This window comes from Plecotus auritus (genome assembly GCF_963455305.1).
Source record: "Plecotus auritus genome assembly, chromosome: 4".
NCBI lineage: Eukaryota > Metazoa > Chordata > Mammalia > Chiroptera > Vespertilionidae > Plecotus > Plecotus auritus.
In genome coordinates, this window is record NC_137775.1 from 151,773,498 (window position 1) to 151,792,686 (window position 19,189).

At 39.4% G+C, this 19,189-nt stretch overlaps 1 protein-coding gene across 1 annotated transcript in view; it reads left to right on the forward strand.

Moving 5' to 3' along the window:
• The window catches only part of FBXL13 (F-box and leucine rich repeat protein 13), a gene marked incomplete at its 3' end in the record, with an annotated part of 168,686 nt that overhangs the window by 966 nt on the left and 148,531 nt on the right, over positions 1–19,189 (forward strand). Inside the window, exons 2-3 of the mRNA XM_080665207.1 lie at positions 14,452–14,555; positions 15,014–15,104. Of these exons, the coding sequence (XP_080521333.1) occupies positions 14,452–14,555; positions 15,014–15,104 (195 nt within the window). The remainder of the gene's footprint in view (positions 1–14,451; positions 14,556–15,013; positions 15,105–19,189) is intronic.

Genomic DNA, 19,189 nt, shown 5'->3' on the forward strand with positions numbered 1-19,189 from the left:
TATTTAATAAAATGTTAAATACATCTGACCTTGACCAAGCATTTCCACTTCTAGGGATCCACTATGGAGCTATACCTGCATATAGGATTAGAAGGTTGTATAAGATATTTATCATAACATCTTTAATAGTGAAAATAGTAAATAACCTAAATGTGAATACAGGAACAGGATATTATGTAGAATTACTTCCCATAAAAATCTGTTTGATTCATATATTAAATTTTAAAAAAGAAAATACAAGTTGCCCATCTAAGTGTCTACTGAAATCTAGCTACTTATCTGATTTCACATATGTATGTATGTATGTATAGCTGTGTATGTATACATACATGTGTATATGTATGTATAAATGTATAGGTGTGTTTAAATGTATATATGTATCCATATTTAAGAATAATACATGCATAGAACATATGCCAAACTATTCACAGCAAATGTTTTGGGGGATGTTTTTAGAGGAGAACTCTTAATTTTTCACTCTATATACATCTGTATTGTTTTAAATTTTGTGATGCATTTCGTTTATGTTTTACCTTTATATAATTATGTTTGAAAAATATGTAGAGAGCGTGTACTCACCTTCCCAATTGTGTGATTTTCTCAAGTAGCACTCAGTAAACCACAGGTAGGTACATAAATACAAGTTGACTTCATCCAGGATAGGAGTTTGGTAGGCATATAGAATGGAAGGGCAATGGTGAGGGCGCTAGGTTTTTGAGAGTGCCTGAAGTGATGGGCCACAGACTCTAAGGACTAGGAAATGAGAATAAAACATAATACTGATATATTGGTAGAAAGTGCGGGCTCCTAAGGGGTGAGTGAAGAGGGCTAGAGGTAGTAATTGAGTGAGGGAGCTGGAAAAGTAGGAGGTAGGAGTCAGAAAGTGGAATATTTGTATTTAAGATTCAGGATAAAGCCATTCTGAGTGATGATAGTCCAGGTTGGCCAGGAACAGGTAGCAGAAGTGGATTTGAGTTGAGGGTCAGGGAGCATCAGGGGAGTGATAGCCGCTCTTCACCTTGCTCTCCACTTGCTATAACATTACAAAGCTGCAAGAGGCATCCCTGGTTCTTCCTCAGTGTGAGCACTTCCTCACCAGCCTGCTGTATTGCTCTGCCCGTGGAGAAAGGAGCCCTCAGAAGGGCTCCCTATTGTTTAAGAGGATATTCTCTTGAGGAGTCCTTCACTCACCTCTGCTACCACATTACCAGCCAGTGCAAAAGAGCAGTCTTCTGGGGCCCCACATACCTATCTTAACCTGGTTACCTACTTCCCCTAAGAGGCTACCAGGATGAATCCCATTGTGCCTCATATCCCTGTACATTTGTCCATCGGACCCAATTTGCCAGGCCTCACACTCTTTCTGAAACCCATCTTCTGTAAGCTTTGCAATACCTAATCTTTTATTTCAGATTTCCCTGTATGTTGAACCTCTTCTAAACTTCATTCATCTATCTGTCCTAAATAAAACATGGTGTCTCCTTAACATATAATTCCCCTGCAAACCTCTTGAATAGAGGCTGATTTAAAAAAAAAAATCTGTTTGATTCACTGAACTTACTGAATCTGTTGATTAATATTTTTCATCAGTTTTAGAAAACTCTTGGTCCTTTTCAACTATTTATTTTATCAAATTCTCTCGTTCTTCTTCTGGGACTCCAATAAAAAATATGTTAGATTTTTGTTCTTTGTCCTACATGCCTCTTTTGCTCTGTTCTGTTTTCCCTGTTCTTTTGCCCCTCTGTGCGCAAGTTTGGATATTTTTTACTCATTGTCTTCGAGCTTACTGAATCTGTTTGATGTTGTGTCCAGTCTACTGACACATATATCAAATGAGTTCTTCATTTCAGATAGAATGTTTTCCAGTTCTAGAATGTCCCTTTGGTTCTTTTTATACATTCCAATGAAAATTCTGCATCTTTTCATCCGTTTGGTCTGTCATTTCCTGTTTTCTTTAACATGTTAACTCTCGTTCTTTTAAAATTGTTGTCAACATAAATTTGAATTAAAATATTTATTAGAATTTAATTGTTAGAATAGAATAAATGTTCTTTTTTTAAATCACTGGTTTGATTTCTGTCTCCTGACTGGACCTTGACTGATGTAGAAGACAGCTGGAAAGGGAAACAAGGGAACTTTCTGGGGATTTGGAAAATGACTATGAGGTGTGGGTGTATCCGCTGTCAAAATTATACAGCTAAGACCTGTGCATTTGAATTCATGTAAATTTTACCTAAAAAATATAATTGAGAACAGGTAGGAAAATGGATGGATATATAAATAATACAAGAATCAGAATGGTGATAATTGTCAAAACTGGGTGATGGTGTATAGGGGTTCATTGTTTATATATGTTTGGTATTTTCCATAATAAAAAGTTAAACTAAAAGATAGTCATGTCTGGGTGTGTTTTTTTCATAATGTACGTAGATAGGGATGGGTGGAATTACAGGCTTGATTTGTCTGTATAGCCATTTTCTGTGTTTGCTTGCTATATCAATTACCCATGGCTATGTAATTCAACTGCAAAATTTACCAGTAGTGACTTAAAACAACAGGAATCATTGAGTTTGCCCAATGATCTGAAATTCTGGCAAGGTCTTGCAGGGAGAGCTTGTCTCTGCCCCATGTGGTACCATCTTGGCTGGATCAACAGGAGGTTAAAGATCCATTTAAAAAAAAAAAAGAATACTTTATTGATTTTGAGAGAGAGAGAAAGGGAGAAGAGAGAAACATCAAGTGAGAGAGTAACATCCCTCAGCTGCCTCCTGCATGCCCCCTACCAAGGACCAGGCCTGCAACCCAAGTATGTGTCCTGGCCAGAATCAAGCCAGCAATCTTTCGATTGACACCCAACTAACTGAACCACACGAGCCAAGGCAAAGATCCATTTTTAAGATGGTTCACTCACATGCTTGGCAAGTTGGTGCTGGGTGATGGATGGGAGTTCAGCTAGGTCTGTGAACAAGTAGGCATGGTTCCTCCATATGGGCCTCTCAATGGGCTACTTGAACTTCCTCACAGGATGGTGGCTTGGTTTTAAGAGCAAGCATCCCCAGACAGAACTATGTAGAAGTTTTATCACCATTTATGACCAAGGCTCAGAAGTCAATATAACATTATTTTCACCTAGATTCAAAAGGAGGGAAAACATAGCCCCTACTTTTTTTTCATGTCATTCTTAAGAGATATATTTATTTGTGGGATTTGTATCACAAAGTGAGACTTGGTATTTTACATCATATTAGCTCAAATTTGTATGCTGTAAATCTTCACAGAGTGCAACCACACAGTATCATCATTTTAATTCTGGCACAGAGTCTCAAGATGGGTTATGGTTGACTTGGCTATCTGTCATCACTGTGTTGGTTTTCTTTCTTTTAAAATTGAATTTTATTGGGGTACAGGTTTCAAGTGTACAACTAAAAAAAACCATCATCTGCACACTGTATCATGTGCCCATCATCATCCCAAGCAATTTCTTTCTTTCCCAATTTCCCCCCACTTTGCCCACCTCCACCTACCCCACCCCCATTTCCCTCTGGCTATCACCACACTGTTGTCTGTGTCTATGTGCTATGTAAATATGTTTTTTGTTTTTTTTTGCTTAATCCCTTCACCTTCTTTCATCCAGTCCCCCAGTGCCCCTCCCCGCTGACAGCTGTCAGTCTGTTCCATGTATCCATGCCTCTGTTTCTATTTTGTTGGTCAGTTTATTTTGTTCATTAGATTCCACATATAAGATCATATAGTATTTGCCTTTCTCTGTTTGACTTATTTCACTTAGCATAATAATCTCCAGGTCCATCAATGCTGTCACAAAAGGATTTCCTTTTTTTTATTTTTTTTTACAGCTGAGCAGTATTCCATTGTGTAAATGTACCACAGTTTTTTTTTTTTTCCCTCTAAACTTTTTATGTATATTTGTTGTTAATCCTCACCTGAGGATATTTTTTTTCCCATTGATTTTTAGAAAGAATGGAAGGGAAGGAGGGAGGGACGGAGGGAGAGGAAGGGAGAGAGGGAGGGAGGGAGAGAGAGAGAGAAGAGAGAGAGGAGAAACATTGAAGTGAGAGAGACACATAGATTGGCTGCCTCCTAAACACACTCCAACTGGAGGCCTCCAATAAAACCTGCAACCCAGGTACGTGCCCTTAAACCTGTGACACTTCAGTGTTTGGGCCTCTGCTCTATCCACCCAGCCCACCAGCCAGGGCACCACAGCTTTTTTATCCACTCATCTACCGATGGGCATTTGGTCTGTTTCCAGATCTTGGCTATTGTAAATAATGCTGCAATGAACATGTGGATCACAACAGTATCACTCAGTAAGTGGGTCTGAGCCCTTCTATCTATAATGATCTCTCGTTTCTTATTTCTTTTCTATGTTCCCCAGGAGCAGATATATACTGGACATTAACAAGTCGCCTACACAACATCTACTTCCCCCTTCTCTCTCCCTAATATTCCTTACATTTTTATTTTATAACCTACCCTTTCCCCTCACAGCTCATGTGCTTCCGGGAAACTGACTATTTGCATCTCTGGGGTTGGAGTCTGATTAACTTACACAACCAGTGCATTGAGTTTTCTAGGCCACAATGTTTGTGACCATGGCGGGTGGTGGTGAGGATCATGGGAAAGGGCAAGATGTGATCTAAGCCAATTTAAGTCAGGTTGCTTGTTGTAATGTTGGGATAGAGATTTACCATCTCTGGATATTCATGGGGGAAACATGTAGGCCTGGAAGCCATTGGCAATGATCCTGTGTCCACAAGGAGAGATGGTTTTAGGGTGAAGTGGATTTTGAGGAAGGCAGCATAGGGAAATGGGAAGAAATCAGGTTTCTAATGACATCAGTAAGTCACTGGGTTAAACCTGCTACCACATGGGGTCTGGGCCCGAAGTGGATCTGCCTTGGGCTGGTCTGTAGTATGTGGGTTCTTGACTTCATGTAGGAAAGATTTCACCAACAAGTCCAGGAGATTTAGAGAATACGTTTACTAAAGCTGGGGATAGTGACACAAAGGACGGGCTTACGGTAGAGGTAACAGGAGAGACCAGGCAGGGCTACCCTGGCTCTCTAGAAATGTCATAGGAAAGAAGTGAGCCAAGTTGGGGCTGCTGTTAGCTCACTGGGAAGTCAAAGAAAAAGGGGGCTTTGGAGACAGGATCAGGGGGTAAATCCAGGATGAGCTGCCTGCTGCCCAGTGCTCCCCTAGTTGCAAGTCTCATGGGGACTATTAGAGTTTAGGAGAAAGAAAGCAGAGATATAAGGCGTGAGCATGCTTTAGCGAGAGCACACCGTGGGTCCTTTTTCTTGAGGTTTTTAAAAATCTTTCTTGGAACAGTGGGAATTCTAGAAAAGGTCTTAGGAGAAGGTCTTAACAGAATATTCATTAGCTTCCCAGGCGTGTCCTTCAATATGTTGATTCATCAAAATGTGAATATAGAGGGGTCAGAGTTTTTATCTGGTTAATGTTATTTTCAAAGAACAACATCTAAGAGGCACCAGGACCCAGGCCCTTCTGTCCCAGGACAGTCTGGAATGTGTAAAGCATTTGCTCCTGGTGTCCTTGGTTAGGGAAAATAAAAACTTGTGATTCATTAGCTGGCTGTAAATTGCTCAAATTGTTTGGCCTCATTTAATGATTTTGTCTCAGTTTCCCTTATTCCACATGTCAAAGAATTTCCCTAGCTTCTTACTATTCTGCCTCAAACCCAAGCTTGATCTTTTGAATTTGTAGTTGTAGGAGCCAATATATGTGGAGTTGAGGTTTATTACTTGGAACCTAAAGCATCTGAAGCAAGACAAGGGTATCATTTTTTACTATGAGATTGCCCAGGTTTGATTCTTGGCTTGCCAATTACTAGTTGTGTGTTTTGAACAAGTTTTTCAATCTTTCTGCCTCAGTTTTCTTGTAGTAAGATTCCAGATGGATGAGAGACAGGCCTTTATTTTCTAGAGTGAGAGAAAGCAACTGTGAAAGGAAAAAATGGGAAAAGAAAATCACAAAATGTGTCCTCAGGAAAATCAATTTTAGGAATAAACAAAGACAGTACCGGAAGTATAAAAGCATGGGAAAATGCTGGGAAATGCTGTTTCTCATCATAGGTAGCCAGCTGTCTGGCTGGGTTGCAGGCCTGCTCTGGTCTCCCAGGAGCGAAAGCCCTTTTGCCTCTGTTTATATGGCTGAGGTCGCTGGACATCCTGTTTCCTTGATGGGCCTGGGCCGGCCTCTGTCACAGCTAGCACCTTCCTAAAACCCTCTCACTGGTTCAGCTCCCACTGAGCCTGTGTGTGGCTCACTGCATACAGCGCATACTGGCAGGAGTTCTTTCTTTCTTTTATTTTTTTTTCTTAGCAGAATTCCAGGGACTTAAGGTAGAGAAGAGGCATGGAGAGCAAGAAAATTCCGCTTCTTCCATCTACACACCCATCTTACAATAGCCAAGAGCAACTCTGCTTTTATCTGTATTGTATTTTGGGATTCCCATGAGTTTCATTTTTATTTTCTTTTTATTGATTTCAGAGAGGAAGGGGGAGAGGGGGAGAGAGATAAAACATCAATGATGAGAGAGAATCATTGATCGGCTGCCTCCTGCATGCCGTGACTTCCTGGTTCATAGGCTGATGCTCAACCAGTGAGCCACACCAGCCTGGTGACTTGCGGTTTTAAAAGATTTTTTTTTCTGATTTAAAAAGTGAATTTCAAATCACTGTGGTCAGTCATCCAGGAAATAATTTCTTGGTCAGGAAATAATTTCTTCCTTGATGGTTCATGTTTTCAGTGTTTCAGGAACCTAGTCTTTTCCTTCATAGACCATCAGTATCTGGTATGGCTTTCCTACAACATGGATGTATTGTTTATACAAAAGATATAAACAGAGTTAGAGGATGGCCTTTTTTTTTTTTTTTTAAATCTTAAAGTTGAGTATTTTTGTAAACTTTAATTTTAGATTTGAAATAAATGAACTAAATGGTTAAATACTTGGGAAGTTGAGCAATAAAATACTTTCTATGTATTATTTTAAGATTTAGGAAAAATATATTTTAGAAATTCAGTGTTTGTTTTTTTTTGAAATGTCTGCCTGTAGACACTCAGCGCCTGCACCCGATAGAACTGTGGGAAAACTGAGTGTTGCCTTCTGATTCCTCACTCTCACTGTGTTCATTTCTCTCTCAGAGCTCTGAGATACTCATCCCACCACTAATTGGAATCACCTTCCATGGAGATATTCCTTTCAAAAGACATTGAATTTTAAAAGATATCATTAATAAAACAGCTCAAACAATGAAGCCCTGTTGGTAGAATTTCAGACAGTAGGTCATCAAAAATATTTAGAAATCTGTCTTCCTCTTTTTTTTTTTTACTGTGCAGAAATCAGCACACTGTTTACAAACAAGGCCTGCCCCATAGGGACCCAGGATGGGCGAGACATTATGGTGTAGTGCCTACAAAATGATTAAGCAGCTATTCATGCAATTGTATCTGAGAGTAAAAAAGTAGCTCATCAAATTGTTAGCTCAGATTTTGGTTTAACATCTAGGAAAAAATAAAAGAGTTTGCAAAACTAGATCTGTCCAGCAGAGGGCGTATTTAAATTACAAATCATGATTTTACGCAAAGTTTTCTATTTTTAGAAATAAATACATTTTTTATTTTTATGATGTTATGCAGTTTTTATGTTTTATGTTTCTTTCATGATTACTTTTCCAATCTTTGTTTTAAAAATTTATTTATTTCTAAATCACGTAGACTATTATGGGTCTTTTCTTCAATTTAATTTAGTTAATTTTTTTGTTAATCCTCATCTGCGGATATTTTTCCTTTGATTTTTTTAGAGAGAGTAGAAGGGAGAGGGAGAGACAGACAGAGAGAGAAACATCCATGTGAGAGAGACTCATCAACTGAGGTTGCCTCCCGCACTGGGGCTGAGGATGGAGCCTGCAACTGAGGTATGTGCCCTTGATCGGGAATCGAACCCGGGGCAAAGGCCGATGCTCTATCCACTGAGCCAAACCAGTTAGGGCAGGTCTTTTTAGTTCCTTTATTTTTTCCCTTAGGGACTAGTTGCTGCAAATATTTGCCAGATATGCAAGAATCAGGAATTACTGAATATATGAGCAAAGGACCACTAGCCAATGTAGGAGAGAAGGAACTGGTTATAATAGCTAATTTTGCTGGATCTTGGGGCTAGAAGGTAGTCACTTCTCCTGAGAGTGCTATTTACTGAATTCTCTCAACCCAGCCAATCAAGTCATAGATGCAGTTCTAGAGGCAAACCTGCGGGGCATATGATTTATTATTTCTCCAGTAACAGTTCACTTATCTAGAGATTAGACAGCTGGTAACTGCCTCCCCTTTGGGTCAGGCGCAATCCAGCTGCTATCAGACTCTGTTGTCCTGTTCTCCTCACCCCACAGAGACTACATACACTCACCTGCGCCATCTGCCTTAAAACCCCTCAAGTTGAATGGCTGAAGCCAGTTGGCCCCTTTTAATAATCTTCAGTATTCTTTTAGTTATAGAGTTTCTAAAATAAAAATCTGGTACCCTCTATTTAAATGTTGACAAGACACAGCAACCCCTTTATTTTCAAATTTTTAACTTACTAACTTCCACAGAAACAAATTAAGCTTTGCCCTAGAAAAACAGCATGCTGATTCCAACTTTTCCACAGATGAGGATTTCAAGCAGTTGTGAAATGTCACTTTGGATTTGTTTTGAGTGTTGGGGCAGATGGGGAGATAGAAGGGACTTTGAATAAACCTGTTCCTAAGTAAAGGGATTTCTATAACTTTGTGATTCTGACATTGCATTCCTAAATGCATCCTCAAAAAACAAGGGGCAAACTATATGTTGATTATTCCACCACCTATTTAAAAGAATTTCCTGGGATTGGGGGCGGGGTAGGGCTAGAAGTGGTCATGGGGGGAAAATGAAGACATATGTAATACTTTCAACAATAAAAGTTTAATGTTAATGGGAAAAAAAATAATGTATTTCTGGGTTTGCATATGAATAAAATACTTCCAGATAAATAGCATACAAAAAAACCCTTCAACTTCTGGAGGTAGATACACATGCACACAACTTTGTGTGAGTGCAGGGTATGGGTAAGGGAGGAGCCCTGGGTTTGTAGTTTTAAAATCCCTGGCTCTGTGAGTCAATGGGCCGTTCTTTGTCTCATCTATGAAGTCCAGAAGCAAGAATACAACGTCTAAAAGTCAAGGCCATCCTAGCTGGATCTTGGAAACAAACCGAACTGTGACTCTCTGCGGCACGTTGACCTGTGACCTTTAGCCATGTGAATGATCTTGCTGGGGTTTGATCATGAGTGACCCGTTGGGTCTAAAGGAGGACCAGTCCCAGGTTCTGGCTTTTTCACAGTGTGGCTCTGCCTGCTCCTGTCTTACATTAATCCTTTACTCCAGTCAAATGAGTCTGAGCCCAAGGCTTTGCTCTTGCCAAGAGAAAAACCCTACCTTCAAGCCCCTTGTCCTCTCCTTGCCAGTTGGAAGATTCTCCAACTGCTAAGGACCCCACAAGCATTTGGTAATCACTTTTATCTCTACTCTCATGGGGCAATTATTTTCTGTATTGCTATATAGGCCTTTAGCAGATTTCACTATGTTTATCTGAGTAGCTTCAAAGATAAGACTTGCTCTCTTAAGCGTTGTTTATCTACCCATAGTTCTAATAGACAGTTACTATCTTGTTATTTACATCTAAACTATTGTTCTATCAAGTTTTCTCTCCCAAACATTTCCTCCCAAATGCATTTGTCCTAATCTTTTCCATTAGACTTGGTATAAAGTCAGTCTCTCTCTGTCATCACATTGGCCTTTGAATGATACAAGGAAATGTTTTTAAATTTATTTTCTCTTTGTCCAAGTCTTTTCCTCTAATGGTAGTGGTAATTAGTAGTGGAATGGTTAAAAATAATGATGATGACTTGCTATCATTATTATCTATTGAGGACTTAGTTTGTGCTAGACACTCTTCAAAATACTTCACATATATTAATTTATTCAATTCTCATTATAGTTATATAGAATGTGTACCTTCATTATCCCATATGCAGTTAAGGAAACAGGGACAGAGAAGTAACTTGTCAGAGGTTACACATCAGAGGGATTGCAGATCCAGGATTTAAACCCGGTGGACTCTACCCACAGCATCATCTTGCTCCTTGAAAGATGGGTAGTAGTGGAAAGTAGATGCAACTGTCCTGGATTAACCCACATTTGTCATCAGTACCCAGACAGCTTTCAGAATATTTGAAAAATATTGGGGACTGAGATTAGGGAGGCAGAGCCAAAAGCAAGTTGAGGATTGCACAATTGTTTTGTGAATTTACAAGCTTGATAAAGCCAATCTGGATAATTAAGTCATGGGCTTTTTTGTCCTTGATTGTGTAAGTTTTTACTAAGAAAATGAGCAATAATAAAGCCTTGATTAATATTTCTGAGAGTCGCCCTAGCCGTTTTGGCTCAGTGGATAGAGCATCGGCCTGCGGACTGAAAGGTCCCGGGTTTGATTTTTGTCAAGGGCACATGCCCAGGTTGTGGGCTCGATCCCCAGTGGGGGGTGTGCAGGAGGCAGCCGATCAATGATCCTCTCTCATCATTGATGTTTCTATCTCTCTCCCCCTCTCCCTTCCTCTCTGAAATCAATAAAAATATATTAAAAATATTCCTGAGAGTCAAACATTCATCTTTTGGGAATTCTTGCATGTTTCACCTCTGCTTATGAAGACCAAGCTAATGGTTTTGTGATTTTTATTTTCAGTAAGCAGAAAAAAAGCTATTAAGTTACTAACTATATTTCTTATTGGCATGTAGCTAAGCACAGTTCACACAATAATATATAAAACCTTAGGCTACTTTATTTTGCCTAGTGGGAAACTATGAACAGTGAGATTTCTTATGCAAAAGTGAGCATTCGGACTATGCTGGTTCCATATGGCTTTATTAGCATTTCAGAGACTTATCCTTTCAACCTGATTGACTTCTGCAAGTTAGCTTTTCAGGAAATGTAGTTTTCTGATCAATGAGCTTGGAAATGTGAAAAAATAAGCAATTTCTCATATTTATTAATCAGATCCCAACTTTCTTAAAAATTCACGTTAAAGGCGAATTCCATGAAGGACTAGTTTTCAGACTATAGAATATGTTTAGGTCGGAATCACCCTGCATCTAATAAAAATATAGGTTTCTAGGCCCCGATCTTAGAGACCAAATCACTCCCCAGGTGATTCTGAGGTCCTCAAGGTGCCAGGATAGGATGGAGGAGGGAGCACGGAGCAGGGAGTACAGAAACTCAGTGCGAGGGGGACCCAGGCACACAAGTGCAAGAGAGCAGATGACCTTTCATCAGAGCTATTCAGGGGGCCGTCTGAAGTCTGGCCTCCATGTGATAGAAGATTTCATCCCTTTGGTAATAGAAGACTATTCAGTGTAGCTTGCAGCTGTGGTGAGAACCCCTGATCTCTTGTGCAAGTATATTCTCTAGGTTTGGGGGAGAAGTTAGTCTGTGAATGGCTAAGGCAGGGGTGGGCAAACTTTTTGACTCGAGGGCCATAATGGGTTTTTAAACTGGACCGGAGGGCCGGAACAAAAGCATGGATGGAGTGTTTGTGTGAACTAATATAAATTCAAAGTAAACATCATTACATAAAAGGGTACGGTCTTTTTTTTTTATTTCAATAGTTTTATTCATTTCAAACATTTTAACAAGAAGAATGTAAACACTAATTATTATAATTTGAAACTTCAAAAAATGGAGGAATCATAGCACAATAACATACTTTATATTGAAGATGGCAAAGGCAAAATAAAATTGCCTAACAAAGGAAAGGTACAAAAAAAGCCTTTCAAATTAAACTTAAATATAATAAAATAATTTAAAACTAAAACAAATAGAAAAGAACAAAATGCATAAACAGTAAATTAAACATTTTCTTTAGTGCAACTTCCAAATTATGCCCGGGACGTAGATGTAGATGGCAATGTAGACTGGGTTGAAAGGTTTTTGGTCTTTAAAACATCAACTTCAGTGGGAACAGTGTTGTTGGTCTCCTTTTAAACTAATGCTCTGATACTGTGCTCTCCAGGGGCGTGTCTCCCTACATCACCACGATAACGTGTCTACGCATTCCCAGGGTGATGTCGGGGGACGCGTCCGCGGGCATTACAAGGAGCCTCTGGAAGATTGAGAGGTTGTTCCTTCTTCTGAGTGGGCGGTGTTTCCCACGTTGCCATGTTAACACTGCTGCTGGTGAAGGAGCGGAGGGGAGAGCAAGAGAACCCTCCGCTCTTTCGGCTCCGTGGGCCGGATAGAACAGCCAAACGGGCCAGATCCGGCCTGCGGGCCGTAGTTTGCCCACGGCTGGGCTAAGGGCTCACTGTGAGCAGTGGTAGGGCTAGGTGAGGAGGCAGAGTTGGAGAAGGAGAGACATCCAGGTCTTACCATTTTGTCATAATCTTAAGGGCTGGATTTTAGCCTGCTGGCTGCACACTAAAAGGGGTTCATGGAGCTAAGTGGGAAATGTTGTAGTACAGGGTTCAGTCAGCATACACTATCCTTTTCTTTTTGGAGGAATACTGTGAGGACTTTTGGGAGCCTAAGGATCTGCTAACACTTGTCCAGTGGAGGTGGGAAGAACTGTGCATGACTCAAGTGAAATTATTTTGTTCATGAGAGAGAGAGGAGTACTAAAGAAGCTAGCAAGAAGAGGCTATAGTTGGAAGAAGGGCCAAAGAAAGCCCCCCACTCCACCCCACTGGAGACAGTAAAGGAAAAGCAAAGAGAATGTCTCAGGAGGATTACAGGAGATTCCCATGGGCTGTGTGCTGTAAACCTTTTTCTCTGTCTCAAATGGAGAAATACAAAATAATTTTGTGTATCTCACCAAAGCTGCTTCTTTGGGGAGAACTTCAATAGGAAAATATTATGGCAGCAGCTTTCTGAGTTCCATGTGCTTTAAACATATCCTTAGATCCAGTAAGTCAACCATGCCACACGTTTTCAAATATATACTCCGTAGCCCTGGCCGGTGTTGTTCAGTGGTTAGAGAGTCAGCCCAAGCACTCAGTCAAGGACACATACCTGGGTTGTAGGTTTGATCCCTGGCTTGGTCAGGGTGCACGCAGGAGGCAACCCATCGATGTGTCTGTAGATGTTGTGAATGATAAAATACAAAAACATTTCAAAAAAACTTCTTGAATTCGCACATTTTTAAAAAATTCTTTTGTTTTTCAATTACAGTTGACATATAATATTATATTAGTTTCAGGTATACCTCCCCATGATTAGACATTTATATAACTTATGAAGTGATCATCCTGATAAATCTGGTATCCATCTGACACCATGCATAGTTATTACAATATTGTTAACGGTATTGCCCATGCAGTACTTTACCTTCTCATGTGGGCCCTTTGAGAGGAATGTCTGGGACTCCAGCAGGCCTCTTTCACTCAGCCACAATCCCCACTGGTTTTCACTGCCAGAGGTATAGGGATTCTCTTCCCAGCACCGGAACCCTAGACTGGGGGAGCCTGGTGTGGGGCTGGGACCCATTACTCCTCAGAGGGGACCTCTGCAGCTGAGATACCCCTCTCAATTTTTAACCAACACACATTCCACTCACTGCCCCTCCACCCTTCCTAACCAGTCTCCATGAGACTTTTAAAAAAATTTATTTACTGGTTTTGAGAGAGAGAGAGAGAGAGACAGACAGACAGACAGACAGACAGACAGACATCAATTTTGTTGTTCCACTCATTTATGAATTCATTGGTTGCTTCTTGTATGTAACTTAACCTGAGATTGAACCTGCAACCTTGGCATATTGGGATGATGCTCTAACCAACTGAGCCACCTGGCTGGGGCCAGGCTGCGTCTTCTTTATCTCCTTAGTTATAGGATTTCTGTTCGGTTAGATTTCAGGCTGTTCTGTAGTTTAATTGTAATTTTGATGTAGTTGTGGGAGTTTCTGAGTATCACATTTACCTGTGCCACCATCTTGACCAGACCCCACAGTAAATTTTGATGGTAGATTTTCTCAGTCATTTTTGTGGTTGGCTCTGAGGAATTTTTACTTTAAAAAGGACTTCCTCATACTTCAAAAGGGTGGAAACCACTATCTGAAGAATCACAACGATGTCTTCAATTTGTCTATAAAGCACTCCTCACCTAATGAAAACACTGTGCAGGGACTCTATTGTGTCATTTATGATAGATTTTAAAAGAGAGTAAAGGTAAACTGCATTTTGGTCCGACTTTGCACAATATTAACACTGAATAAATATGGAGGGGTATCTATAAAGCATGCATACTTACAACCGTCATATTACTTGACTTTGTAGTTGTCTGAGGGGGTCTATCTGTTGCTCTGAGAACATGCAGATCCAGAAACACTGATTCCATTTCCTTTCCCCAGGTTCTGTTGTGTGGTCTGCTTGTTACATGTCCTCAGGACCCGCTGAGGTTTTTAGAGGAAATGATCATCATTATAATGAAAAATGGCCTCGAAAGTCTGCTCTGGTGAGTCTTGCTTTGATTTGTGATAGGGAGGTATTTTGAAGGTAAAATAAATGCTCATTGTAGAGTATCAAAAAAGGTCTTGCTAATGAATGCTTCCAATCTCAAGATAGTTAAAGAATCCCTCCACATGCTTTTAAGTCCGTAAGGACTTTGAAAGGAACCATTTGCCCACTGGTTCTCACCTTGAGAAATAGTGCTTTCATCAGTACTTTGTGCTCTAGGGCAGTTTGTTTCAGGTTGGACACGAGGAAAGGGAGGCATGCCTTCCTGGGGACTCCACAAAATCTTGAGGGGGAGGTAGTTTGAAAAAGCCCTCCTGGTGGTTCTGCTATACTTCTCCCCAGGGACCTGTCTCTTCCTTCCCCTCCCCTACACTCCATCTAAATAGCCAATGATTTAATTATGGAACTAACTACTATAAAATGAAATTAATTTTTGACTGTGTTTTATTATTAAAGGGATATGTGCATTGATCCATCAATGAAACCCAAAATTCGGAGATTATCTGAAACTTACTTGGAACAACTTTTTGGATTGGATGATCAGCTGGTAAGGATTAGTAATCAAGCATTTTAAAATGTATTTTTAAAGTTTTGATGGAAATTTTCAAATACAATTTAGATTTTAAAAGTGGCGTGAGAGCAGACTGATTCTACAATTGGGGGCACACACACACACACACACACACAACACACACACACACGGAGACACATACACATACACACAGCCACACTCATAGTAATACCCCCCTCCCCCTCCAAATTTCCACGAAGCATTGAGACAGGCATTTATTCTCCCTCTTTCTGATAAAACTTTTATATTAAATTTCCCCTTTACCACTTCTCTTTCCCCTCCTCTCTTGCATTTTTATAACGATAAAAATAGTGTGGTGAAATGCTTTAAAGGAGGATATTTTCTTTCCTTCCTAATCTATTTCTTTCTGTATTCCACCCCGCCCCCCTCTTCATTCTCCCTGACATCTGCTCAGGAATTATGCTCATAAAGATATGGCCAATGAGATCTAAGTTAAAAGCCAGGCCAGTTGTTAATGAAAGAACAACCAGCTCCAACAGCTGTTTTTGATCCTGTGAAGAGGGCAGGGAAGTAATTCAGGACATGGACGCTTTTAGAACAAAGACTGTGCATCTAAAAGAAGCTAAAATAGCAGGAGGCATGTGGGGAGAGAAATACTGACACAAATTAGATGTGTGCGGGACCACATGTGAGACCTCCAGATCCCAGGCTGATGTCTCAGTAAGCATAGGCAGGGTTGGGGAGTGGCTGGTGAAGTTGAGCATTGATAAGTGAAATGAAAGCACAGTCACGGTGGATGGCAAGAGCCAGGAACAATCTGAAGCATCATTTAGAAGACTGGGTAGGGAGTAACACCAATCATTGATCCTAATCATTGGTCTGCAACAGAGGGACAGAAATGGAGGGGTGGGATATTTCTGCCAAGCCTGAGGTGATTCTGAGGCACCGATATACTGGGAAGAACCAATATGTCTGATTCTTTTTTTTTTTTTTAATATATTTTATTGATATTTTACAGAGAGGAAGGGAGAGGGACAGAGAGCTAGAAACATCGATGAGAGAGAAACATCCATCAGCTGCCTCCTGCACACCTCCCACTGGGGATGTGCCTGCAACCAAGGTACATGCCCTTGACCGGAATCGAACCCGGGACCCTTCAGTCCGCAGGCCGACGCTCTATCCACCGAGCCAAACCGGTTTCGGCTATGTCTGATTCTTATTGATCTGCATCATGGTGTGTGGTGTCTTAATGACTTGACTTTATCAAACATAGACCTCTGATCTACTGTGAGTGCAGACAACCGAAAACCAAGTTCCTGGAGATGTTCAGGGGCAACCTCAGGAGCTGAGGGGGAGGCCCAGATGATTCCCCATCCTCACCCCTTACCCACTAGAATAGTTCTGCTTTGAGTATAATGTCACTTGAACAAAAAGCTTGAGAACCATTGCTTATAAGATACTAAAATTGTTAAAAACGACTGATCTTGAGGGGTAAACCTCATTGTCAGTATTTTGAAAGCAATCTTATAAAATGCAATTAGATTGTGTCCAATGTCTAGATAAAAGCCTATAGAGAATTTTTAAAAAATGCACAGAATTCCAACAGACACCAAAGCTACTTCAAACAAAGTTTTATTAAAAAGCAATTCTCAGAAGTATTTCATGATGTTGAAAGCACACGAGGAAAAAATGTTGGAAGCTGATCCTGACTTAGAAAGAGTATGACAGTTCACCAAGACATAGGAAAGATGCCCACTTCATGTCATAAGTTAGGAAAAATGGAAACTATATGTGACTTTGCAAAATGTAAATCTCCAGATGCCTTAGATTGCTAGGTAGAAGGCTATAGATTAATTTCTTCTTCACCCTCAGTGAAAATTGAAAAGTTTTTTTTAAACAGAGATAAGACACTAATTTGCAATGTTCTTAGTATTTTAAATTACATATAGTAAATATTAGCTTTCCTTTTTAAATTTCTCTTTTATACAGTAATAACTTCCAGTAATAGAGTGTTTAATGTTTTGAAAAAACATTTTAAAGGCCACAATATTAGTTATTAATATTGCTCTGCATAGTTTTAGCAGGCAGTCATTTTTATGGTCTCACACTACACAGTCCAGCACAACAAGGGCTGTCTGTATGTGCCTATTTATAAATATATAGATTTGTTTCTGTTTATGGAAACAGAGAAGATTTCCTACAGGAAACTGTAAGTCAAATAGTTATAGGAAAATAGGAAATGTTCTCATAACTGTAGATATATAGTTTAACTGTGTCCCAAGATGAAAGGATCAACCATTGTAAGAAGGAAACTAACTTCACAGACTTGATTCTCATTTCATAGGAAATGACATTTCCAGGTGGGCTTACTAATTATAAGAAGAAAAGGCATCTATAACATTAAAAAATCTTTAACACAAAACATAACACAAAAGTAGAGAGAATGCCATCATACAGCGTCACAATTATCAACATTTTGCCATTCTTGCTCATTATTTCCCCCTTACCCTTTTTTGCTGGAGCAATAGAAAGCAAATCCCAGGAGTTGTATTATTTTACCAGTAAATACTTCAGTGTGCATCTCTAACAGGAAATGAGATTTTTAGGTGCCATTGTCTACCTAATGAGATTGGCAATAATTCCTGAATATAATCCAGTGCTGATTGTATTCCGATATATAAATTCCATATTCAGTCCATATTCGGGTGTCCTTAAATCTCAAAAGTGCCTTTTTACTTATGGTTCTAAGTCAAAATCCATACAGGGTCCACATATTGGCTTGGCTGTTATGCAACTACAATCATTCCTTCTTATTTTCCCCCATGTCATTTATTGAATAAGACAGATAATGTGTCATGTGAAATGTCCCACATTCTCATGGTTTCCTCCAGTGTCACTTCATTTGTTCTGTTTCTTGTATTTCCTGCAAGTTGTACTCAGACCTACACAATATTCAAGTTCTTTCCCCCCTCTTTTTCCTCTTGGTGACAAGAAGGCTGCATTGGGGGTGTTGTGTTCTTTCTAGTGCTTCCCATCAGGAGGCACCCCTGGTTCGGCTGACCCACTTTCAATGAATCTTGATGCTTATAGACATTAATATAATTCCTCACTTAGCTTTATCCTTCAATGTAATATTGTTTTTATCCTTCAACGGAATATTTTTTATTTCAGAATAATAATGCCACAAGGCCACTAACAAGAAAACTACCTCAGTTTAAGAAAATTATGCAATTATTTTTGCCTTGAAGATGTATATTTCTTACCAGGTATTTTCAGTAAAAAATTATTTTTTTTAACCTAAATTAATTTTTTTTTGGTACTGAAGGTCACCTTTTCTTTTAATGATATATAACATTACATGGTGCAAAATCAAAACAATAAAATGAGGAGTATCCAGAGAATATTGCTTGCATTTCTGCCTCTCTATCCTCCCTATTTCCTCCCTTTCTCTAGGTAACCAATTTTTGTAGTTTTAAGCTTATCTCCTTCCATTGCTTCTTTTTGAAAAATACTAGCAAATACACTGTATTCTCCGCCCCTCTGACTTCTTACATGGAAATAGCAGACAATAGCCTTCTGCTTCTTGCTTTTCTCACACATTAAAACGTTATCCCACGGAGCATTGTGTAATGAAATCCTAAAGTCCAAATGAAAGATATTGACTTAAAAGGTAAAAAAAAGAAAAAAAAAGGTCTTACTGATGTAACAAACATCGTGTAACTATGAAAGGAAACTGGGGTTTTAACCATTTGGGAGAGACAGACAGATCCTGTGCCCCAAACAAGAATCAGCTGGTTGATAACCACATCCATTCTTGCTGGCTTGTAAAGGTATTCCTTTTTTTTTTTTGAGGTTGAGTAGATTATTATTTCCTGAGAAGACATCAAAATAAGTATTACTGTAACTTAGAAGAAATAAAAATAAAGATGTGTAGAAATAATTAAGATGTGAACTAGATTCATGTTGTTTACTTTTAGGATAAATTTAAGTGTAAAATAAGTAATAATAGTTAATGAATGATAGGGCATTTATGTATGTTTATCTGCTGTGTATGGCATTTGAGAGTTCTAAATAACATTTTTGTAAGTTTTTAATTTACT